The following is a 22015-nucleotide window of genomic DNA, read 5'->3' on the forward strand; positions in this document are numbered from 1 at the left end:
ATGAATTCCCCATCGGGTCCACTTGTGATTTCGGCCAAGGAAAGCGCTCCAAAGCGAATTGTTCCAGGCAAACCAAAGAAAGGTACTCCATACATTTGCAAGTACATGAAACTTTCATGAATTTAGCAAAGAGCCATTAAGATTCACAAAAGTATAATGCATGCAAAAGTTTTTGTCCGCACAATGTTGTAATTGAATGCCATTGGCAATTTGCAAAAGTTATTTTCATACCACAATAAAGGCTGTTGGCTCCAATTTGCAAAAGTTTCATGCCACGAGTGTTTCTGGTTGTACAGTAGGCCCTAAGCTATAATTGTAGATAGGGTTCCTGTCCTCATCTTTCTTTCCGAATGTCATAGCGTTTCCAAACTAAGGACATGATCATTTGGGACAAAATTTTGCATTTTCGAAATTTTGTCCATATTAGTCTGTTGAGCATGCTTGTTGTTCACTTCAGTGTTTATTCCAGACTTGAGTCAACTTTCTTTTCTCAAATCATTCTTTCTTTTTTTTTTTACAAGGACTTGGAAACTCACTGAAAGAAATAGAATGTTATGTAAGCTCAGATTATTTAAATCAAAAACGAAGGAAAGAAATTATACTGCAGCTGCCCTAATGTTACGTCCGTCCATGTCACACCAGTTTTGAAATTCATGTTTTTATTGTACAGTTGAACCTCTCGTATCCGGACAAGTCGGGACCGGGGCTCATCCGGATAAGGGATTTGGCCGGATACGGGAGACTCAATGCTTTATACATGTACATATACATACACATGTACTGATGTAGCCCATTGTAGTACCACATGTAGCAATATGTATACTGCAACCTTTTCATTGTTACACTCAGTAACAGACCCCAAAATAGAGGTGTATGTTAATGTTGAAAGTAATATGTAATTCATGTGTGTTTGTGTAGGAGTTCTCAAGGAGTTGGGAATCTCCCTTTCCTCCCGTAATTATTAAAAAAAAATCACGGCGAGATTGCGTCCGTATAATAGAGAGATCCGGATAAAGGGAGGCCGGATAAGAGAGGTTCAACTGTACTTGTAAAGTTGTATACATATATCAGTTGACTATGATTATCTTCTGTAAAAACTGTCAACTGATTGCCTTTTCAACACATGGAAAAAATATTGCATTAGGGTTTGGATCGTTCCTAAATTCATTCCTGAATTGTCTGTGAAGCAGTCAGACTCTAAGCTCTACCCTGGTCCTGCAAGAACTGTCGGTTCTCTATAATCAATTGCTGGGCAATTCCGCGGTTAGTAACGTTACATTTGAACAAATTTAGATATTTGTTTTTACCACTAAATTACCATTTATTCACTTCAAGTCAAAATTATGTCAAAAACATGTTCATCCTTCCCAGGTTTATGATACAGAAAAGAATGAACACAATCCAAGAAATATTAGAATTGCTATAGCAACTTAAAGGGCTGGTTAGTAACGTTACGAAAAAAGGACATGACAAAAAAATCAATGTCTTGTAACAAAAAGTGTGCAAAAATTCAAGTTACTTCAAACAAAGTGTTGCATTAATTTCAATTATTGCATCATGACAAATGTTCATGCAAATTTTTTTAGCAGTTCGACCAATAATTTTTAAGCTAGACCCCCAAAAGCATGGTTAGTAACGTTACGGTTAGTAACGTTACATTTGTCCGGAGTAATTCCGCAGGTCATTTCACCCTTTTGTAATTGACAAAATGTCACATGACTTCTGGAGTATTTAAATGCATTCATCTTTTACCCTTTAGCAAAACTTTGAGGAAGAAATTTCAAAGGAACCCACTGTAATTTGCATTTAAGTAAATTTCAGCGTCCCCAGTCCCACATGTACATTTTAAATGATGGTTTTAGATCTCACAAAATCAATGAATACGAAAAATAAAATCTACTGAATTTGAAAGACCCTAATGATTGGTGAACATCCATGGCATTAGTTGATACCTAGATTAAAGGGTAAGATAAAGAGGCACATTTCTTTTATCCATGTCATGTCCACCTAACTGCGGAATTGCCCTGCTCCAACTTTTTATTTGTAGCATAGCTTCGTGGTCGCATATGGGTAAAAATAAACAAGATACCTATATACACTTTAAATGTATTTATTTTGAAATATGATATTAAATGTATGAGTTTTTCTGTACCATACTGTAATTGTGAGGGGAACAAAGAAAAATCATGTACAGCTATCCGAAAATTGTGCCACTGTGTAACACCCATATTTTTTTTTTTTTTTTTTTTTTTTTTTGTTGTCCAAAAACACTGCAATCTGGAGTTTCAATGCTCACAAGCAATATGGGTTAAGTGAAGACATTTACTCCACACATGGTGTGTGACAGGAGATATACATTGTAGAGTGGTATGCATGAGAGGAAGCAGCATCGTAGCCAGTAATCGTCCTGTTTGTGTATTTTCATGTCTTTTACAGGAGGGAAGACAGTTGGACAAATACCCGAGGAACTTCTCAATGATCCCCTCTTGAAAGATGCCATGAGAAGTGTAAGATCTCTTAGTACTATGCTTCGATATTCTAATCCTTCATTTTGTTCAATCAGCCCAAAGATGAATGTTTACTTTCATTTTGACATTCGCCATAATTGAAGGAACCGAGAAGTTTCATGACAACTTATGTACATCTTATTAGTCAAGCATTCTTTGTTTTTTCAGGAAGTCAATCATTTTGATGATGCTGAGCTGTTTAAATCAAGAATGTTTATTGAAATTTATGTGAAATTGACTTTTAACATCAGAATAAATCAGTTTTTCCTGTAAAGGACATTCTTCAGTGATGGATCCAGAGGGAGGCACAACCAGTGCACGCCCCCTTTATTTATTTTTTCGTTAAAAACAAAAGAAATAAAAAGAAAAAAAATGAAATGAGACCTGGAAGTGGCACCAGAAATATTAGTTGCGCCCCCCCCCCCCTTACAGAATTCCTGGATCCGCCCCTGTTCTTGTCATCAAAGTACAGTCGTGGTAAAGTCACGCGATCTGTGCCAGAGTGTGACTGATATATATGATTCATGAATGCAATCTAGATGTAATATCTCTTTAAGCATGATCTCATTTTCTTCTTATACACCTTTTATGCAGCTTCCACAAAACTACAGTTTTGAGGTACCAAAGACAATATGGCGGACAAAGTGCATTGGAGCAAAACGAGGTATATAAGATCAAAACAAGTCATGATGTACTTTATACTTGATGAAAAACGCTCGGTTCAGATTTATGAAGTGTTGGAGTTAATGTGCATATTTCAGTTCAAGTCAATTCTTTTAATAATTGCATTATATCATAACCTTAATTGGAAGAGTGCAGGTCCAGTAAATGACATTGTTATCATTCTGCGTTCTATGACAATGTATTATTCTATTTGAACAGTTGCTCTTCAGTTTCCAGAGGGATTGCTAATGTTTGCCTGCACCATTGCAGACATCATTGAAAGGTACGATAAAAAAAACCCAAACCATGTGTGTTTCCAGCAGTTCCATGACATTCACTTTTATGATAATATCTCCCACATGTCTGCAAGCTATTAAAGCCAAACATTAAACCTACTCACAAACATAACTAACACAAATCCTAATCCTGACATCAAACTAAAACCAAAAACCCTGTCACAACCCTAACCCTAAGTCCTTGGAGAAAATAGGACTGGAGCAATTGTTGCAGGAGCAAATGTCTTGTCACCGTTTTCAGCACATTGCAGTGACTTTGATTTACCATGGATAATGTAGTCTAAGATGTGATCTAATCATTGAATTGAATTGAATTGAATTGAATTGAATTGAATTGAATTGAATTGAATTGAATTGAGGCTCCGAAGTACATTGTAATAAATGTGGTACAAAGGCACTCTTAATTTCCTTGCAAGTACTAACTGACGTTGAGGCTTAATACCTAGAATCACTTCAGTCTTTATATCATGTAATATGATTTTCTGTTTGTGTTTTATGTCTGCTTGTATTTTATGTTGAAATGCCAGATAAGTAATAATAATTACAACAATAATAAAACCATCCCATTAAGACATCCCATCCATGCTTGATTGCAAACTAAACTAAGTAAAGTTGCATTTCCCTTGTTTGGGCTTATAGCAGAGGATTAAATTCCATTCTAATCAACATCTTTGTATTCTATGGTAAGGTTCACTGATGCAGACACAGTTATCATGGGTGATGTGACGTATGGTGCCTGCTGTGTGGATGACTTCACAGCCAGGGCCTTAGGGGCCGACCTTATGGTGCACTATGGTCACAGCTGTCTGGGTAAGGGGATCTCAAACACATAAATCTAAGCATTAATATATTAAAAAACTGTACATACACCTTCATTTCTCATTAGATTTCCTCATCTGTATCAGCAATTATCTACTTCTTTGAAATATTTGTCTTATGAGGCTGGAATCCCTTGCACTGAATTTGTGATCTTACTGATATCAGTGTACAATTAACACCAGTTTGTCTATTTTGATTGGTGTAGATAAAGTAGTCTCATGATAGTTTGATGCGATGAGCTTTATGTTCTATGATTCTAGATGTATCCAGCTTTACAAAGGTACTAGATAGGCACACATACTTTTGGATGCATTTAATGATTATCATGACCACTGTACACCCATGTACCGTACATGGCTTCATACTCATCTCTCAGCTATCTTGCCTTTATGACTTATTTCTGTTTTTATTCTTACTGTCCTCATTTCTGCCATCCTTTAGGAGTGCTAAGTCCAAAATATAACATTTTTTATACCATGTACTAGGTGTTACAAAAAACATTTCCCTTTTTTGATCCTTAATAATTTGAAAACTATACATGAGATAACACTGTTATTGATATAAGTAATAGCTGAATAGTGTACGATTTAGTTGGAGGTGATTTGAATATGAGAGCATGAATCAGTTTCGTTAAATCGATGATTACTTTTAACCCTAACAGGGCCAGGGGGGGGGGGGCAGAATCCGCCCCCCTCAATGTTTTGCGCTATAATTCTGTAACGCGAGAAGGCCTTGTCGCAAGGATTCATGACTTTCTTCGTTCAAGTCTCGCACAACTTTTGACACCAAATTTGCAACCTCTGCGCATACTTTTTCGAAGCCATGCCCATTTTTGTAATGGCATGTCACCCCATAACGGGCAAAATTTTGTGGTTTTGTGTACATTTCCTATGGAAAACAGTACCCTGTCATGAAAGTCATAAAAACCTGATTATTTTTACAATTAATCACTTTTATTGATTAATTTTATGCTAAATATGGTAGAAAAGTGGTCAGTGACAATTTTTTATAAAAAAACAAAAGTTGAAAAACAAAGAAATACATAAGAAATTCTGAAAACAATAAAATATATAAGAATTGAATTGTGTTTTGGAAGTTTTTTTTTTTATGTCAATTGTTGAATATGCTAAAGCAGATTAACAGATCAAAAGTAGACTCCCAATGCGTTTAATTAGGCTAAAATGTGATCTTAAGCTTAATTTGCATAATTAATTAATTAAAATTAGAAATTGATTTTTTTGGAAAAATTTTATGACACAGTCTTGTAGATTATGACGTGGGTGTCATGCATGCCAAATTTCGTTGCGATTGCACCACCGGGGGGGCGGAATCCGCCCCCCTCTGGTTTTAACATAGCCAAAAAAGCCCGGCCTGATTAGGGTTAAAGTTAAGTTCCAAAAATTGAACTTTACACAACAACCAATGATGTGTATGTGAGTGTGTGCTTACAATGACCCTCTGTTAACAATAGACATGAATACTGCGAATACCACCTTTTTAGATAGGCTTCTGGACTCTTGCTTCAAAGGCACATGAATGCTCTATTAATAATTCATAATGGATTGCCCTGGGCACTGCTAGTCTGAATTCATGGTAACGGGTAAAATGCATGCACATGAAAGAAATAAACACATGTTTTCATATGCCTGCATCCACTACTTTTCAGGATGAATAAAAACTAGCTGCGATAGTGGAATTTCTTATGAATATGTAATAGAACATTCCAATCCAGGCCATTGTTTAGGACCATTGTCAGGGTGTTAACCACACACTCCCATACACACCAATTGACCCCTGTGCACAAATAAAATTTTGTACAGAGGGTTGAAAACAGAGCAAAATCTGAAACCTAATTTAACAATAAATTTTATGAAACTGATTTATGCAATCATTTTTAAATTATCTCCAACAAAATTGTGCACTATTCAGCTATTGCTCATATCAATGTCAGTGTTGTGTGATATATAGTTTTTGAACTATTAAGGATAAAAAGTGGGACAGGTTTTTTTAACACCTAGTATTTGTTATATTCAAATGGTACATCATTGCAGTTCTGAACCTTGTTCTTAATTAAATGAATATTTAATTAACTATATTCTTGCAGACATTGATATTAATCAGCATTTTTCTTAATGTCTTATTTTCACAGTGCCTATAAACATAACAACAGACATCAACATGCTGTATGTGTTTGTGGATATCCAGATAGACACAGCTCACTTTCTGGACACTATCAGACATAACTTTGACCCTGGGACGTCATTGGCTCTTGTTAGCACAATCCAGTTTGTTGCTGCCTTACATGTGAGTAGACCAGAATAAGTAGTTGATTATTGAAAAGTATTCTCTTTATGGGTTGCTGATTTTTTTATGTCTTTGTAATTTCAGAAAGCTTGACTTTCAAATTCTATAGTTACTACTACTACTACTACTACTACTACTACTACTACTACTACTACTACTACTACTACTACTACTACTACTACTACTACTACTACTACTACTACTACTTCTATTACCACCACAACTACTTCTACTACTGCTACACAAATTACTACTATGGCCGTACTTCTTCAGCTGCATCGCTGCTACTACTTCTATTACTAGTATTACTGCAGCCACCACTACCTCTATGAAATGGTAATGCAGATATGTAAAAGGTTTCATTGTTTTGTTTTTTAAGCAAAGCCTGCACCTCTGAGTTTCTCACCGAGATTTTATGTTGCTGCAATGACGGATAAGCTGTGAATGTAGAATAATCTTGTTATAGCCCAGGACTACTATGTAGACTCACTCTGCTTAGGAAGAGATTACAAGACATGACTGTACAGAGCGACACTGGGCACATATGACATGAGGCTGGTATACTTACTTTGAAGGGTAATCATAACCCAGCTGAATCAAGACTAAACCTAATGTTTGATTCTAATATAGTCTGCATTTGCCATCATTTCTACCTAGGCTTTGCTCTCGTGCTTCATTTTGTTGAACATGATTCCGAAGGTCACATCTTCATCACTTTCTATCTTATCTATGTTATTTTCTAACCTTCTCCTTCTTCCTCTCCTTTTTCCTCTCTGGTTTATCTTTCTCTTCCCACTGACTTTTGAACCCTTCGCCTGATTCTCACTCTATTCTTCCATGCAGCTGTCACTGTCCCCAATTTTTCTGTCTCCATTAGTGCAACCTCACCACTGTCCTTGGCTCCTTCCCCTACACTTTCCCATTCAAGGACTACAAACACATGGTGTCACTGCAAACCTCTCTTCTTCAAGACTTACCCTTCGTTGTAAGCTAGACTGATGTCATACTCTGGTCTTTCCTTTGTTACACAGGCCTCTGCAGCAGACTTGCAGCCAGATTACAAAGTGGTGCTTCCCCAGAGCAGGCCGCTGTCCAAGGGAGAAATCCTTGGCTGCACAGCACCCATACTTAGCCAAGTAGACAGCATCATGTGAGTTCATTTTCTCAATGTCTGAATAACAGGGCATTAACATTAAAAGAGAGTCTTTAATGGAGGTGCAATTTGAATAATTCAAGCTGTTAAAGATGGGCAGCAGATCAGAGAAAAATTGTGCAATAAAGCAAGATAGAGTTTCAACTCTATTGATATTAAAGTTATATGTGTGAATGCTAGGAGTGTGATTGGAACTGAAATGTCAGAAAAGTTACACTTTTATTTTTTAACTATTGATATTCTTGGTAAAGTCTTTCACTTTTATTTTTCGATAAAAATGCGGTCTTGCTATATGTCCTTTAAGACAAAACAGTTGCTTTCAGTGTAAAAAGAAGAAAAGAAAAATGTACTCAGTCACTTTGTTTACACAGCAAATATTGTCAGAATAAGATTGGAAGGAGAAAATGAGTCTTCCAATCATTTATGTTCTTCAAAAGTTTACCAAGAATAAAACAATATAATACAAATGTTTGACAGCATTCAGATATTTAATTTTGCAAAATATAAAATGTTCAAGTTTTATGTTTCTAATGATATGCAGTGAGATCAGGTTTAGATTCTTGACCTCTCCATCAAGTGCTGTGAAGTCTTTCCTCAGTGGTGTTGACTTTGTTAGTCATGGAAACAATTATAGATTAATTGTCATGTTACAATGTCACTAATGCTTGGAACACATGGTTGTATTCAGGTAGTGTTTGGAGCTATTATTATCATCAGATTTCTTCAATTACTTCTGTAAATCTCTTGAACAAAGTCATCTTTCCTGAGAGAATTTTGTGAGAGAAATCAAAGAATTCTCATTTCATAGTTTAATGGTTAATTTTCTTGATAAGAGAATGATAGATATACCAAAGATTAGTGTGGCCAGCGTCTTGTCTGACTAAATGATGAACTGAAAATGTGAATATTAAAAAGCAGCATTGTAATACCATAACAAGTAGGTCATCTTAATGTTTGCATGATTTCCTTATGCATTGGTTTTTCCAGTTACCTTGGAGATGGACGGTTTCATCTGGAGTCCATAATGATTGCCAACCCATCAGTCAAAGCTTACAAGTTTGTATTCTTTTTCTTACTCTACATTATCTTGTTCATTCAAACTGAATAGGACTGGAAAGTTGTTTGAAGACCAACATTGTGAGAGTTGCGTGAGTGTTAAACCAATCATGTATTTTCTGTTTGAGCAACATTCCAGTTCAGGCACTGATAATAAATGCAGGACAATGCTTTTTTTCACCTACTTGCAGGATCAGTGTAGAGTATATCTGTTGTGTGAAAGTTGTATTAAAAGTCTTTTTTTTTGTTGTTGTTGAAAGAAGCAGCTAAAATGGTATTTCCACGCAATGAATAATGTCTCTCAATAGGGACTTTCAGCTATACATGTATGTTTACTATGTTTATGGGGTTTGGGTTGTTGTTGTTTGATGGGAAATTATGTGTCTGTGCCAAGAAGAGGATGAATGGGCACTGGGCTTGTTACAGTGATGTCAGAAGATTCTTTGTCATCTGCATGTAGAGAAAATGTGTCCTAGGGCCATGACTCTCAGCTGATTTTGAAGTATCACCTGTTCATGTAGCAATTATTCATAAGATTAACCTGCCTCTTCCTTTCCACAGTGCACTCCCATCATAGTGAACATGGTTATGACAAAATTCTGGTTGCAATGAAGTAGAAATTCTGGCTCCAACATTATCAGCTCTATTTTTGTTTTTATTGTTTATTTGTTCCATTATAACAAAACTTTGTAATGAAAGAAGTGGTTTCTGTCAGTACCAATGACTTTGTTATAACGGGAGTCTACTGTGGGCAGTGTATAAAAATTTCTGTATAAGAAGATTCTATATGACAATTCATGTGAATGCAACCCTGCCTTTTTCTAAATCCAGATATGATCCGTACAGTAAGATATTTTCCCATGAGTACTATGAGACAGACAAGATGCACACCCTACGTCAGGAGGCTATCAGCAAGGCGTCCCAGGCAAAGAAACTTGGCCTCATTCTCGGCACGCTAGGCAGACAAGGGTCAACCAAAGTTCTTGAGGTGAATTTCAATTTTCTTCTGATTTTGGGTAGAATTATGATGTGTTTTCTCATATGGAGACAGAAAACTTGCAGATGACTTCATTATCATCATCACCTCCATTTTGCTACTGTGTGGGTTTTTTGATGTTTCATCTCCATGGTAGCCTTTCTCTATGCTGCTTCAAGTGTGATTTCTACCTGGGCAATATGTGATAGCTTAATGTCCCCTCCAATTGTCTCCTGTCAGATCTTGTAGGGTCTGTCCCATGGCTTTTGACCAGATACAATAATATGATGTTTGTAGCCTCTTGTAACCAGTGACTTTCCTCTCTCCTTACCACACCCTTATACAATATACCATAATTTATCAGCCCTTACCTACTCCACTTCTCCCAACAAGTTTAGGGAAACTTGGAGGGATTCCCATCTTTTGAGTGTGTGTGTGTGTGTGTGTGTGTGTGTGGGTGGGTGGGGTGGGGGGGGGGGGGGGGGGACTCGCATGGATGCTATGCAAATTCACCTAAATCATCCTTATTTCAGCATTTTTTAAGCATTGAAATTTTGATGCCTCCATAACTGTGGTTAAGCTAATGTAAGTTACACATTTTCTTCTGAGGTGGTCATCATGAAAGAATATCTGTATGAAGCAAAACAGAAGACATGGCTTTGCTTCAAAGTTGCCTTTTCATTTCATTTAATATCCTTATTATAAGCATGGCACATACTTCAATCCGGGGGACTGGTCTTCCATAAGTCTGTAGGGGTTGATGAATTATTACTGACAAGGTAGATGTCAGAAGCCTTTGTTTATTGATGCGATTGCATGTCCCTATTCATCTGAAGCTAATAAATTGCTCTCCAGATTTCTTTGTGCTTCAATGATTCTGCAATTTTCTTGTATCTTTACAAAATAATGCAATGCAGAACCATGAGAAAAAGGTAACATCTTGGCTCTAATCTCTTCTTGAATCTTTAAAATGCTTTCACAGAACTTGAAGGACCAGATCAAGCAAGCTGGAAAGGAATATGTCATTGTTCTACTGTCGGAGATATTCCCCGACAAATTAGGCTTGTTCACTGATATTGATGCGTAAGTATGAAATTTGAACCCATGCCACTATTTTGTTTGAGATGAAATGCTGCGTGTTTTCCCCTTGTACTTGAAAATTGCATAACTGATTTTTTTTTTTTTTTTTTTTAAATCTTATGCTCAACTCTGATGATACCACTAAGTAATAAGTGGGTTTCATCTTTTTCTGTTTATTAGAATAATGTGGAGCTAGAATTTGAAGGACCCAGTGAAGATGGTATTGAGTGGAAATTGCTCTGCAATGACATTTCTATGAACCAAACTTTGGAAATGCCCAGTGTGGAAGGTTCTGTTGTGTTTTCTGTTCTTGTCTACTGATTTCTATACCTGAAAGATAATTATTTGATTTCTCTTTTCTTGTTATTAGATGGATACAGATTGCCTGCCCAAGATTGTCTATTGATTGGGGATATGCATTCCCAAAGCCTCTCTTGTCACCATATGAGGTAAGTACATACAGCAGCACGTCCAGCATTGTACTGGAGAGCACAGCCAGTCAGAATTTATCTGTCTTATCCGGCAAAAAGTCTTTATACATAATTCCTTCATGAAAGCTCCAAAGGCATATTTGTTCCCATGAAGAATGTATCCAATGATTTTGTTTACATGGTTTGATATCGATGACTGCAATCTAGGCCTACAGCTTTCAAATACTTAAAACAAGATATTTTCGCAGCATTAAATTTATGTGAATTGGAGTCAACGGCCCTATTTGCAGCATGAAATTTTCGTGAGATACCTCTAATATTAGATGCCTATAGTGTAGAAAAGATGTTTAGCTTGCATTTTGATTATCAAAAAGTCTGCTCTCGCGAAATTTGCACAATTAAAAAGCCGCCAACATTCCTTGTTTTACAGTAGACAAAATAGTTTGGTTTATGGTGTAATCACTCAGAGCCTGATTGGAGGTTACACAAAATGCTGATGGTATTGTGTATGTCACTGTGTATGTCTGTGTGTATGTGTGTATGTATGTATGTATGTGTGTGCATACATGTGTGTATGTGTGTGTGTATATATTATGTATGAAAGATGAATAAAGTCCAGACCACAAGTAACATGATAACATAGCATGGGTTTGCATTACACCAGCACTTGTGTCAAAAATCACATGTAATACCAGTAATTAGTGTAAAGCATATTGTGATCATCAGTGTTTCATTTCTAGATCAGACCTTTTCCTTGTTTGCAAAGTACATAATATTCAGACACTGTACATGCATTAAGATTGATGCTTGTGTCTTTGTGTGTATCTGTTCATCTTGTTATCAAGGCTGCGGTAGCTCTGAGGTCTATAGAGTGGCAGTCATGTTATCCCATGGACTTCTATGCCAATGACAGCCTAGGGCCGTGGACACCAAACAACCAGCTCCACCGCCCTCTCAGACCTGGTAGGAAAGCTCAGCCAAGGTCAGCAGTGAAACAAGATGTCAGCCAAGAGGGTGGTGCCAAAGTGGAATCATGAAACTAGGAGAAAGCTATTGCGTGCGAGGATAAGAGATGAGACCAAGCCACCAGCAGTGAAGTGATGAGACTGTACAATGTATTTGAAACAAACTCTTCAGCTTCTTTGGTTAGGGATGCTATGGCTGCAAGTCCATCTGACAGATAAAGAACTAAGAATGGGAGCACAGATGTGATGACAGTAGTTTATGCTGGGAGGAACAGAAGGGAATGCATATTGAAGAATATCCTGAGGTGTTAATGTGTACTGACAGGATTGAACATCAGAAAACCTTGGTGAACCCATGTATGCAAGAGAGTATCAACGCTGGTGTCAAATCTGTAGGACCTGTTGAGATGGGGTCATGTCATTGTTTTTGCTTGGTGGCAAGCGGCTTATTCTCATTTTGGCCACTACCTCATAGGCATGATTAAGGTTCTTGCCGTCAAAGCACCACTATCATAGGCTGGCAAGGTTGGGGTTGTTGCTTTCCTTCACCACATCAGGTAAATCTCTTTACTGCCCATCCAGTATTGATATAATTGTAACCACACCCCAAAAATCTAGCCAGTTTATTAAAATAGAGAAGAGCAGAAAATATACTGGTATTCAAGACATCTGCAAGAACATGTGCAGATCTTGTTTTTGTTACATTCAGGATTTATTTACAGTTAACCAAGTGTCAATTACTGCGATGTACAGCCGTAAGCAAATGTGCTTTGTAGGGCTTAGAATCTCTGTAGGAATTGGAAACTTGTTTGCTGTTTTAAGCCTCTGAAAGAAAATGTGATACTATCTAGTACACCCCCTTTGTAGTTCATTAATGTTGATTAGCAGTTTGTTTCTCATCCAACAAGAATACAGGTCATACCCTCACATGGTATGGCTTGGGCATTATTAGTTATTGCACATTTTGTAGCTGCTACTGTAGCTGGTCCTACAAATTACTGTAAACATGGATATTTCTGCACAAGTGACTTTTTGCACTGTGCTGGGTAAAAGGAATATGGCATGATTGTAATTCTGCAGATACACAAAATGAAATAGTGTCCTATATAACTAAAAGCACACACAAACAAAAATGTGTGCTTTTTTCATGCTAATTTGTTTTTGAGAGAATTGCATGAACATTTTTAATTTTAGAGGAACGTCTGAGGAGTGGTGAGGGTCCTTGCCATACTAAATCCACTTGGTCTATTTGCTCTGCTCAAGTCTGGTGTGATGTAGGAGTGACATATGAGTACATGTATATGGGTGCATATGTTTATGGGTGCTCTTGATAAGTGATTTTCCATGTAACAATAAGAAGAAAAGACAAATTTTACACCATAGAAATCATGAATTTAGTTGCAAAAATAAAGCTATGACCTCAATAATATCTTTGAAGCCCAAAAGATTAATAAAGGGTAAAATAATGGACGAAAATGAAGAATCTTCTTCCAAATCCAAGTTCAAAAGAAATGAGAGAAGCAATGTACAATTTAACCCTAACTAGTCCGGGCTATTTAGGTAGACGATAGAGCCGGGGGGGGGGATCAACAAGTTATGCTAAATTATGCTAATTTATGCATAATGGATGCATGAAATCAGACAGTTTGGTATAAATCACTAAATAAAGCTCAAAACAGGCACATTTTTTTGTGTAAATATTCTTTTTAGTGTCCTTAGCAAATGTAAGAGAAAAAAATGGGCAATTAGAAAAAAATTCTTATGTATTTTATTGTTTTTTGAATTTCTTATGTATTTCTTTGTTTTTTCGATGAAATTTGTCCGCGACATTGTTCCGAACAAGAAAATATGTTATTAATTGATTTTAATCAACAAAAGCCCCAAATAATCATGTTTTTGTGAAATTTGCCTGGAAACACAGTTTGCATTGGAATTGTACACGAATTCACGTTTTCGAGCAATTTTTGGTCTGACATGCATGTACATATTTATGCGCAACTTTGGAACTGTGCACCCGGGCATCGCAAATTTAGTGTCAAAAGATGCGGGAGACTCGAAAGAAAAAAGTCATGAAACGTTGTGGTGATAGCTTTTCGCGATAGTGATACATCGCGCGAAACGTCGGGGGGGGGGGGGGGCCTCGGACCTCGGACGCCCATGATAAAAAAATCATGGTTACTACCAAAACACTGATCAATTCAGTGCTTATTTATGTCGATGCAGGGCAATTTGTCAATCAGTTGCAATGAAAGCATCTCGACGGAAGAATTTCATGAATTTGAATAATTACGCAGTACCCGCTGCATGCTATAAGGATTAGAACCAACACTTGCTGTCGGGCGAAAACTTGGTGGTCTAGTGGAGATGATACCTGTCCGGTGATCAGGAGGTCGTGGGTTCGGATCCCGCTCGAGTATGTACGCTCATGATTTTTTATCATGGCTACTACCAAAACACTGATCAATTCAGTGCTTATTTACGTCGATGCAGGGCAAATTGTCAATCAGTTGCAATGAAAGCATCTCAACGGAAGAATTTCATGAATTTGAATGGTCTTGTGTTATCTTGAAGGGCCTTTCCAAATGAAAGACAACATATCAATGTATGCAATTTTTACTTTTGTGCCTTGGAAGACGAAAATGAATTTGTTCGCTCATGCGTGAAGTTTCTCTTTATATTGCCCTACTAGTTTGATAGCCAATTAAACTATCTTTAATATGGTATATAATACATTGATTTTCATCAAAATCTTCTATGAAAAATATGAACTCGAAAAGTGTTTACTTTCTGTTTTTGCTGAGTGTATCTTATCTGTAAAAACACACAAACAGAAAAAACAAAAAACAAAAAGACTTTAGTATTCATGTATACATGAAAAGATGGCAAAGAAACTCACTACAGACTGACAGGCCTGCACTGTTGCAATTTGTAATTGCATCTTCTGATTCATTTTTCTTTATGTTTTGGTTAACAAAAATAATTACTTTTGATATTGCTGTAAATTAGAAACATTGTTCGCAACATGAAACTTTTGCAAATTGGAACCGGGGACGTCTTTAATAGCAGGCCTGAAACTTGCCCAAATCACCACTGGCTATCAATGCATTGCGTAAACAAACATTTCCACATGCATTTTACTCTTGCAAAACTTGACTCCTCGCAAAATTTTCAAAATTTTCATACACGCACAAATTTCTGGTTTTACAGTAGTTTTAAACTATGTGTGTCTTTGTGGATTGTTTTTGTATACATTATACAATCTCTATTCATGTTTTGGTTGGTTTGTACCCAGGAATCATAAGGCAGTTCAATTTATTTTTAGGTAGCAAAACCTCATCTGTTACATCTGTCAAAATACATATTAGCACTGTGTTCCTTGCCTTTATGATGTCAACAAGCAAATGATTACACAAGAAAGGAATTTTAGGGTCTCTGCTGTGTATAAAGTCAAAGTGCAAATGAGGTAATTTTTGGCAATTTTTGGTTAGTGGTAACAATACACAATTACTTTGTTACACAGTTTTCTCACTCTATTAGGGTATTTTACATTTTACTCTTCCAAATATATATCTACACACACACACACACACACACACACACACACACACACACACATATATATATATATATATATATATATATATATATATATATGAAGAGTTTGTTCGCAAAAAGCGATAAGTCCATTTTTTAAGATTTTGAAGTACGGTCTCTGTCATAAAGTACAAAATAATACCTTTTAAGTGATATATTCTTCACTACATATAAAGGTACATTTTTGAAGTTATGGTCAAAAGAAGCAAAGATTTTCTTATTATTCTCTTTATTTTTCTTGACCTTTAATCGCAAATATCTCCATTTGGCAAATATGGACTTATCGGTTTTTGCAAACAAACTCTTCATACATATATATATATATATATGTATATATATATATATATATATATATATATATATATATATATGTAACGACAACAAATGGAGCCGGGACTCGCTATGTTGGTTACGGGTGTTCTTTCTTATTCGCAGGTTCTGATCATCAAACTGAACCCAAGCCCTGAAAGATGTAAACATTATGTACAAGGGATAATGAGTACATTGTATTGTCATTGAATGCATGAATGAATATTTGACATTAATATAGCATACACAGTCTTATAATTCAGTTGTGTTCACTCTTATTCGTTATACATCGACATTCAGTAGTATAATTTTACTGCACTTGTAATTGGCACATAGTCTTTGATTGACATTTAAACAATGAATGGTTAATTATGATAGTTCACGCTATGCTCATTGAGTATTTGTTTCAACTGCATTATTATAGCTATTCCGTTACAAGCGTACATGTTTTCAATTGCAAATCTCTAATTGGCATTAGGTTTCTCTATACAGTCCAAAGAGTTAGAAGTTCTGATACAAACTCCAATGTGAAAGCGTTTGTATTGGCTTTACTGTAGCTCTACTGTTCTGCAACAGGTGTTTCCATGTGAAAGCTCCTAGGTCGTAAATGTGTCAAGAATGCTCTCTCGCTGACCAGAGAGGATTGAATGACCTTAGGTCCAAAGTCCGCTCACTGGGTTAAAGTGAATTTGCTCTGTTCACTAGAATCTTGACGTCACATTGTTTCTTGCTACAATGAATCTTCTACACTGCTCTCGAAGTTCATAAATGTCTTGCTAATAACTTGAACAAGTAGTCACATGCTAAATCAGAATAGTGCATTTAAAGTAGAATAATTAGCAAATGTAATTAACAGACATCAAAGAATCAACATGAATCAAACTTCAAAGTATAGATATCGATATCTCAATATTCTCTTATACAACTCAACATAATAAAGCAAGATTCAATTCGCTCAAAGAACCTCCAGTATACATTCAATACCGGGCCTTATACCGTTAAACACTCCTATCATCTTCAATAGGCAAGATATGGAAATAGGGAAAGGAATTAGAGGAAGAATAAAGAAGAAGGAGAAGGAGAGAGAGAGAGAGAGGGGGGGGGGGGGTCTCCTAGTGCATACTCCAATATGACTAGAACATTACATTCACGAGTGTTTACTCCACAATGTCGTCACGCACACATTGTCACCAATCAAGATGTTGTGAAAGCAGCAATGAACATTATCTCCAAATTGTCAAGTCTATCTTTTAACCAGCTTTCTAACAAGTTCTTCCTATTTGTCATCTCAACTTAACTCAACGTCCACTCGCATAATGTAGGAGCTTGATAACCGATAAACATTGTCATATCAACCAATCTGAGTCTGAGGCAGGTTTGAGCCATACATTTCAGAAGTCAGATATATGTGATCCGAACGACAATGAAATCTCATGATGTGCCCATGCACATTCGCATCACTCTGTTCAACATAACAGAGGATCCCTATTTCAACTCTGTTTGAAATAGCAACAATGTTATCACTGATCTATAGCGCAAGTAGCAGCTCATAGATAATCCTAACACTATCTGGACAACATACTAGACTCGAACTAGACTTCACAGTTTAAGCTTGACAAAGAAGATAACTTACCCCTGCCGGAGACAAAGATAGCTGACTCCCGATCACTCGCTCTGCTTCAAAATATCTTGCTGCTTCTTCGTTGTCAAAGATTCCAATATGAAGTGAGGAGAGGAAAACTTCGCTATTTATTGGGTTTAGGACCCTTCCCAAAGATATATTTTAACTTTAAATTCCAATCCACCGACGCACAGTTCTACGTCACTTTTACTGCCACTTGTTTGGGTGGAGGGCTATGTCTGGCTATGAGGTCATAGCTTGACCCAAGGAGGGCAGAGAGTGGACATTATGCCCAAATTTGGCAAGTAAAAGTGGAGAATGTGACCGGAAGGATTGGACTTCCTGAATGACGCAGGGTGACTCATTTTCCAGAAAATGTATTTTTATGTTACTTTTTGTTTTAATTTTTGATTCTTAGAAATCTTTCTTTCTCTTTGTTTTGACAAAAACCCACAATGTTACATTCTCCCCTGCTTCATGTTGGCATCCCTGACAACATACCAATAAACATAATTATTTAATATCAACTAATGAGACACTTAATTTCTACCTGAAAGTAGAGTAAGTAGTAGCAAGTGCGACTTGCTAACATCTACGAGAATCTCCTCAGTGACGGTTGGCGGCGGCTTTCCCTGCAGCCTGGGAGTGGAGCTGACTCTGGTCCATCCTCTGGGCGCTCCCCTGCTTTTTCCAAAGCAGGGAGGTCGTCCTCCCTCATGATGACTGCTTCGCCGTCATCCGCCACAGGCACGCGACCGCTGTCGTTCCGGTAGTTGACGTCCGGGTTGTCACCTATACACGACTGCTCTGGGGACGTCAGGGCTCCTAAGCTATCTCCAGGTTCTCCGTCATCGCATCTGGGCATCATCCTCAATATCCAATTGAGGCCAGAGGAGGAACCACATGTATCCTCTCAAAACAGCATTACACTCGCCAGATGAATAGGGATTGCCTGAAGATAGTTCCAGAAGACCAGTCGGCGTCCTTGAAGCTGGATGTCGCTGTTGCTGAAGTTTACCATCTGGACAGGAGCTCTTCCCGAGGAGGGCACCCTTACGAAAGTAGGTAGGAGAACGAGTCCATTTGGTAATGTTGAGGCATCCCACTCCTCAACAACTGCGACTGAACGCTTGCTTCCTTACAGTTGAATAGACACGGCCAGAGACCATGAACATGACCGTTCTTCCACCCGTTCCGTCTTCAGCTTACTTCCGTTCAACACCTCGATTTCTGCTGATTTCTCCATCATGTCTCCGGCGAGGGGGCTGTCGATGACCAGTGAACTACGAATCCTGTCCGTGACGCCAATTTTTTTGTAACGACAACAAATGGAGCCGGGACTCGCAGTGTTGGTTACGGGTGTTCTTTATTATTCGCAGGTTCTGATCATCAAACTGAACCCAAACCCCCTGCCGGAGACAAAGATAGCTGACTCCCGATCACTCGCTCTGCTTCAAAATATCTTGCTGCTTCTTCGTTGTCAAAGATTCCAATATGAAGTGAGGAGAGGAAAACTTCGCTATTTATTGGGTTTAGGTCCCTTCCCAAAGATATATTTTAACTTTAAATTCCAATCCACCGACGCACAGTTCTACGTCACTTTTACTGCCACTTGTTTGGGTGGAGGGCTATGTCTGGCTATGAGGTCATAGCTTGACCCAAGGAGGGCAGAGAGTGGACATTATGCCCAAATTTGGCAAGTAAAAGTGGAGAATGTGACCGGAAGGATTGGACTTCCTGAATGACGCAGGGTGACTCATTTTCCAGAAAATGTATTTTTATGTTACTTTTTGTTTTAATTTTTGATTCTTAGAAATCTTTCTTTCTCTTTGTTTTGACAAAAACCACAATGTTACATATATATATATATATATATATATATATATATATATGTATATATATATATATACATATATATATAGACATAGATATAGACATAGATATATATTCATTCATCAGGGCTCAATGTTTGTGGTAGCCTGACTGGGCAAACGATAGGCCTGTAGGCCTAAAGATGAAAAATGGATTATTTTTGCTTTTATTTTGGGTCACTACATATCTTCTTTTTTTGGGGGGGGGGGGTAGGGCACCTAAGTGGTCTCAATGGGCCACCAGACCAAAAAAAAAAAAAAATTAGTGTTGAGCAGTAATTTTCATATCTTTTAAACACCACTGTACATGTACTTTCAAGGGCAGTGGATCGGACCTTTTAGTAGGGGGAGGGCTGGTGTCGAGAGTATACATAATGGTGTATCCATCCCCATTTTTTATGGGAAGAACTTCCCCTTGTGGAACGTTGACTTTTTATTTTTATTTTTTCTGAAGGATTATTCACAAATTCTATTATTGTCAACAATTTCAGGCCTGTAGAAACCTTCATTGACTTCACGAGACACTAAGGGCAGCTAAAAATTAATACATTAAGCCTACGAATGACGTAAAGAGGCCTTTGGTGTTTTGGCCCACTGCCAATGACCGTTAAGCTCCTAAGTACATCATTATGTCTCTGTACATGTTACCGCAGAGATACAGAAGAACCTCCCTCATCCCAATCCACTTCTTATTTGATTCTTTAATTGCTATATGTCCGATACCGCCACTCGAAAATATTTGAGGCATGTGCCAAACTGGAACTGCCACGCAGGTAGTAATACAATTAACTTGTGTCTCATTACATTATCACCGGCCACTTTCCACAAAAAAAATATGTCTTAGTGATGATAATTACTTATTGCCATCCCCACTTATAAAAGATATGTGATTAGGACCCTATATAATGGTAAATACAGGGGGATGCACTAATGAATTGTGCAAAAATAAATAAATAAACAAGTAAATAAATAAATAAATAGATAATGAATGAATGAATAACATACTTGCCAACTAATAAGATTTCATCAGATTCAGTAAGATTTTTTACATTAAAAATAGCAAAATAAGATTTTCTGTCAGAGAAATAAGATTTTTAAAAAATATTTAGATATACCTTTCATGAGTATTTTCTGAAGATTTGACTGAAAGTAAGATTTTTAACTTCAGTTTGCATATAAAATAAGATTTTTGCAATCCATGAGTAAGATATTTCATCTTGAAATGTTGGCAGGTATGGAATAAATGAATGAATGAACAAATAAATAAATAAATAAATAAATAGATAAATAAATAAATGGGGAAATAAAAATGAAAATTACTCGACTGGGCATGCCCGGGCACTATTCAGATATATCTATCAATAAAGACTAATATACTCGACGATTATTCCATATCAGATGTATTTGTGGGAATTAAGTGGAAAATGATAAAATCGGCTATCCAGGAAGATATAGTTTTTAGACACTTTCACATGATACAGCTCTGAGTGATTTACACTTTTACACAATTAAACTTCTGGATGGGATTGACTTTGGTTTTATAGGCTTTATCATTAAGTGAGATTTCATTTCCTTTAACGAGTAAACAAGCAAAATACCTGGTATAGCAAACTTATGTTAAAGGGATCTAACGTATAGTTTTGGTTGAGACCTAATTTCAGGTTTCTAACATTTTGGGTGAGATAATGAGAAACCTCTTGTGAAATATGAAAGAGCGTGTAATTCCACGAGGAATTCAACGTTTATTTGATGAAAATTGGTTTGGAAGTGGCTGAGATATACAAAACAGCGATTCTAGTTAAGTATGGGACCCACACTTGATCATTACGATCGCTTTGTTTTACTTTGTTTTTGGATGTTTCAGTCATTCCAAACCCGATTTTCATCGAATAAACTTTGAATTCCTCCTAAAATGGTATACACTGTACTATTTCGTAAGTGTTTTCTTGGTATCTTGCAAAAAGTTAAAAGCCCAATTCTCATCTCCACCAATACTGTACTATCCCTTTAATGTTCAAAATGAATGTTCAGATTGCTCAGCAAGACGGCGGGATCGAACATCGATCATCGAAGAGATAAGGTAAGTCAAGTGCACCTGTGGAATTTTTTTGTACATCAGTAGAAAATTGACAACTGTTAATTACAACCAGTTGGAACTCAAACTCAAACTTTTAAACCTCCTTGGTACAGTTTACCTAGTTGACCCTCCCCTCCCCCCCCCCCAAAAAAAAAAACCCCTCGATGAACACTGTTTCAATCGCGCGCTCCTCACCCTCGATCCCTCGCACTATCGCAGCTAGCGCTGCAGCTGTTACTATGGCGATGACCTATGACCGCAACAACATGTCCAATAACTCAGTTCGGCGGACC

The 22015-nt window shown here is 37.1% G+C and overlaps 1 protein-coding gene across 1 annotated transcript; it reads left to right on the forward strand.

Moving 5' to 3' along the window:
- On the forward strand, positions 1–13984 carry LOC140226735 (2-(3-amino-3-carboxypropyl)histidine synthase subunit 1-like). The gene is made up of 12 exons (XM_072307167.1): positions 1–82; positions 2437–2507; positions 3102–3171; positions 3390–3453; positions 4155–4276; positions 6435–6589; positions 7621–7739; positions 8730–8798; positions 9630–9786; positions 10757–10857; positions 11225–11303; positions 12131–13984. The coding sequence occupies exons 1-12, from the start codon at positions 1–3 to the stop codon at positions 12320–12322; spliced, it is 1281 nt and encodes a 426-aa protein (XP_072163268.1). The 3' UTR covers positions 12323–13984.
- Positions 13985–22015: the final 8031 nt, after the last annotated feature.

This window comes from Diadema setosum, chromosome 4 (assembly GCF_964275005.1).
Source record: "Diadema setosum chromosome 4, eeDiaSeto1, whole genome shotgun sequence".
Taxonomy (NCBI): Eukaryota; Metazoa; Echinodermata; class Echinoidea; order Diadematoida; family Diadematidae; genus Diadema; species Diadema setosum.

Coding starts and splice junctions, on each gene's coding strand:
- LOC140226735 (XM_072307167.1), top strand. CDS start 1: ATGAATTCCCCATCGGGTCCACTTGTGATTTCGGCCAAGGAAAGCGCT. Junction 4,277..6,434: donor CTATGGTCACAGCTGTCTGG/GTAAGGGGATCT, acceptor TTATTTTCACAG/TGCCTATAAACATAACAACA. Junction 7,740..8,729: donor AGCCAAGTAGACAGCATCAT/GTGAGTTCATTT, acceptor TGGTTTTTCCAG/TTACCTTGGAGATGGACGGT.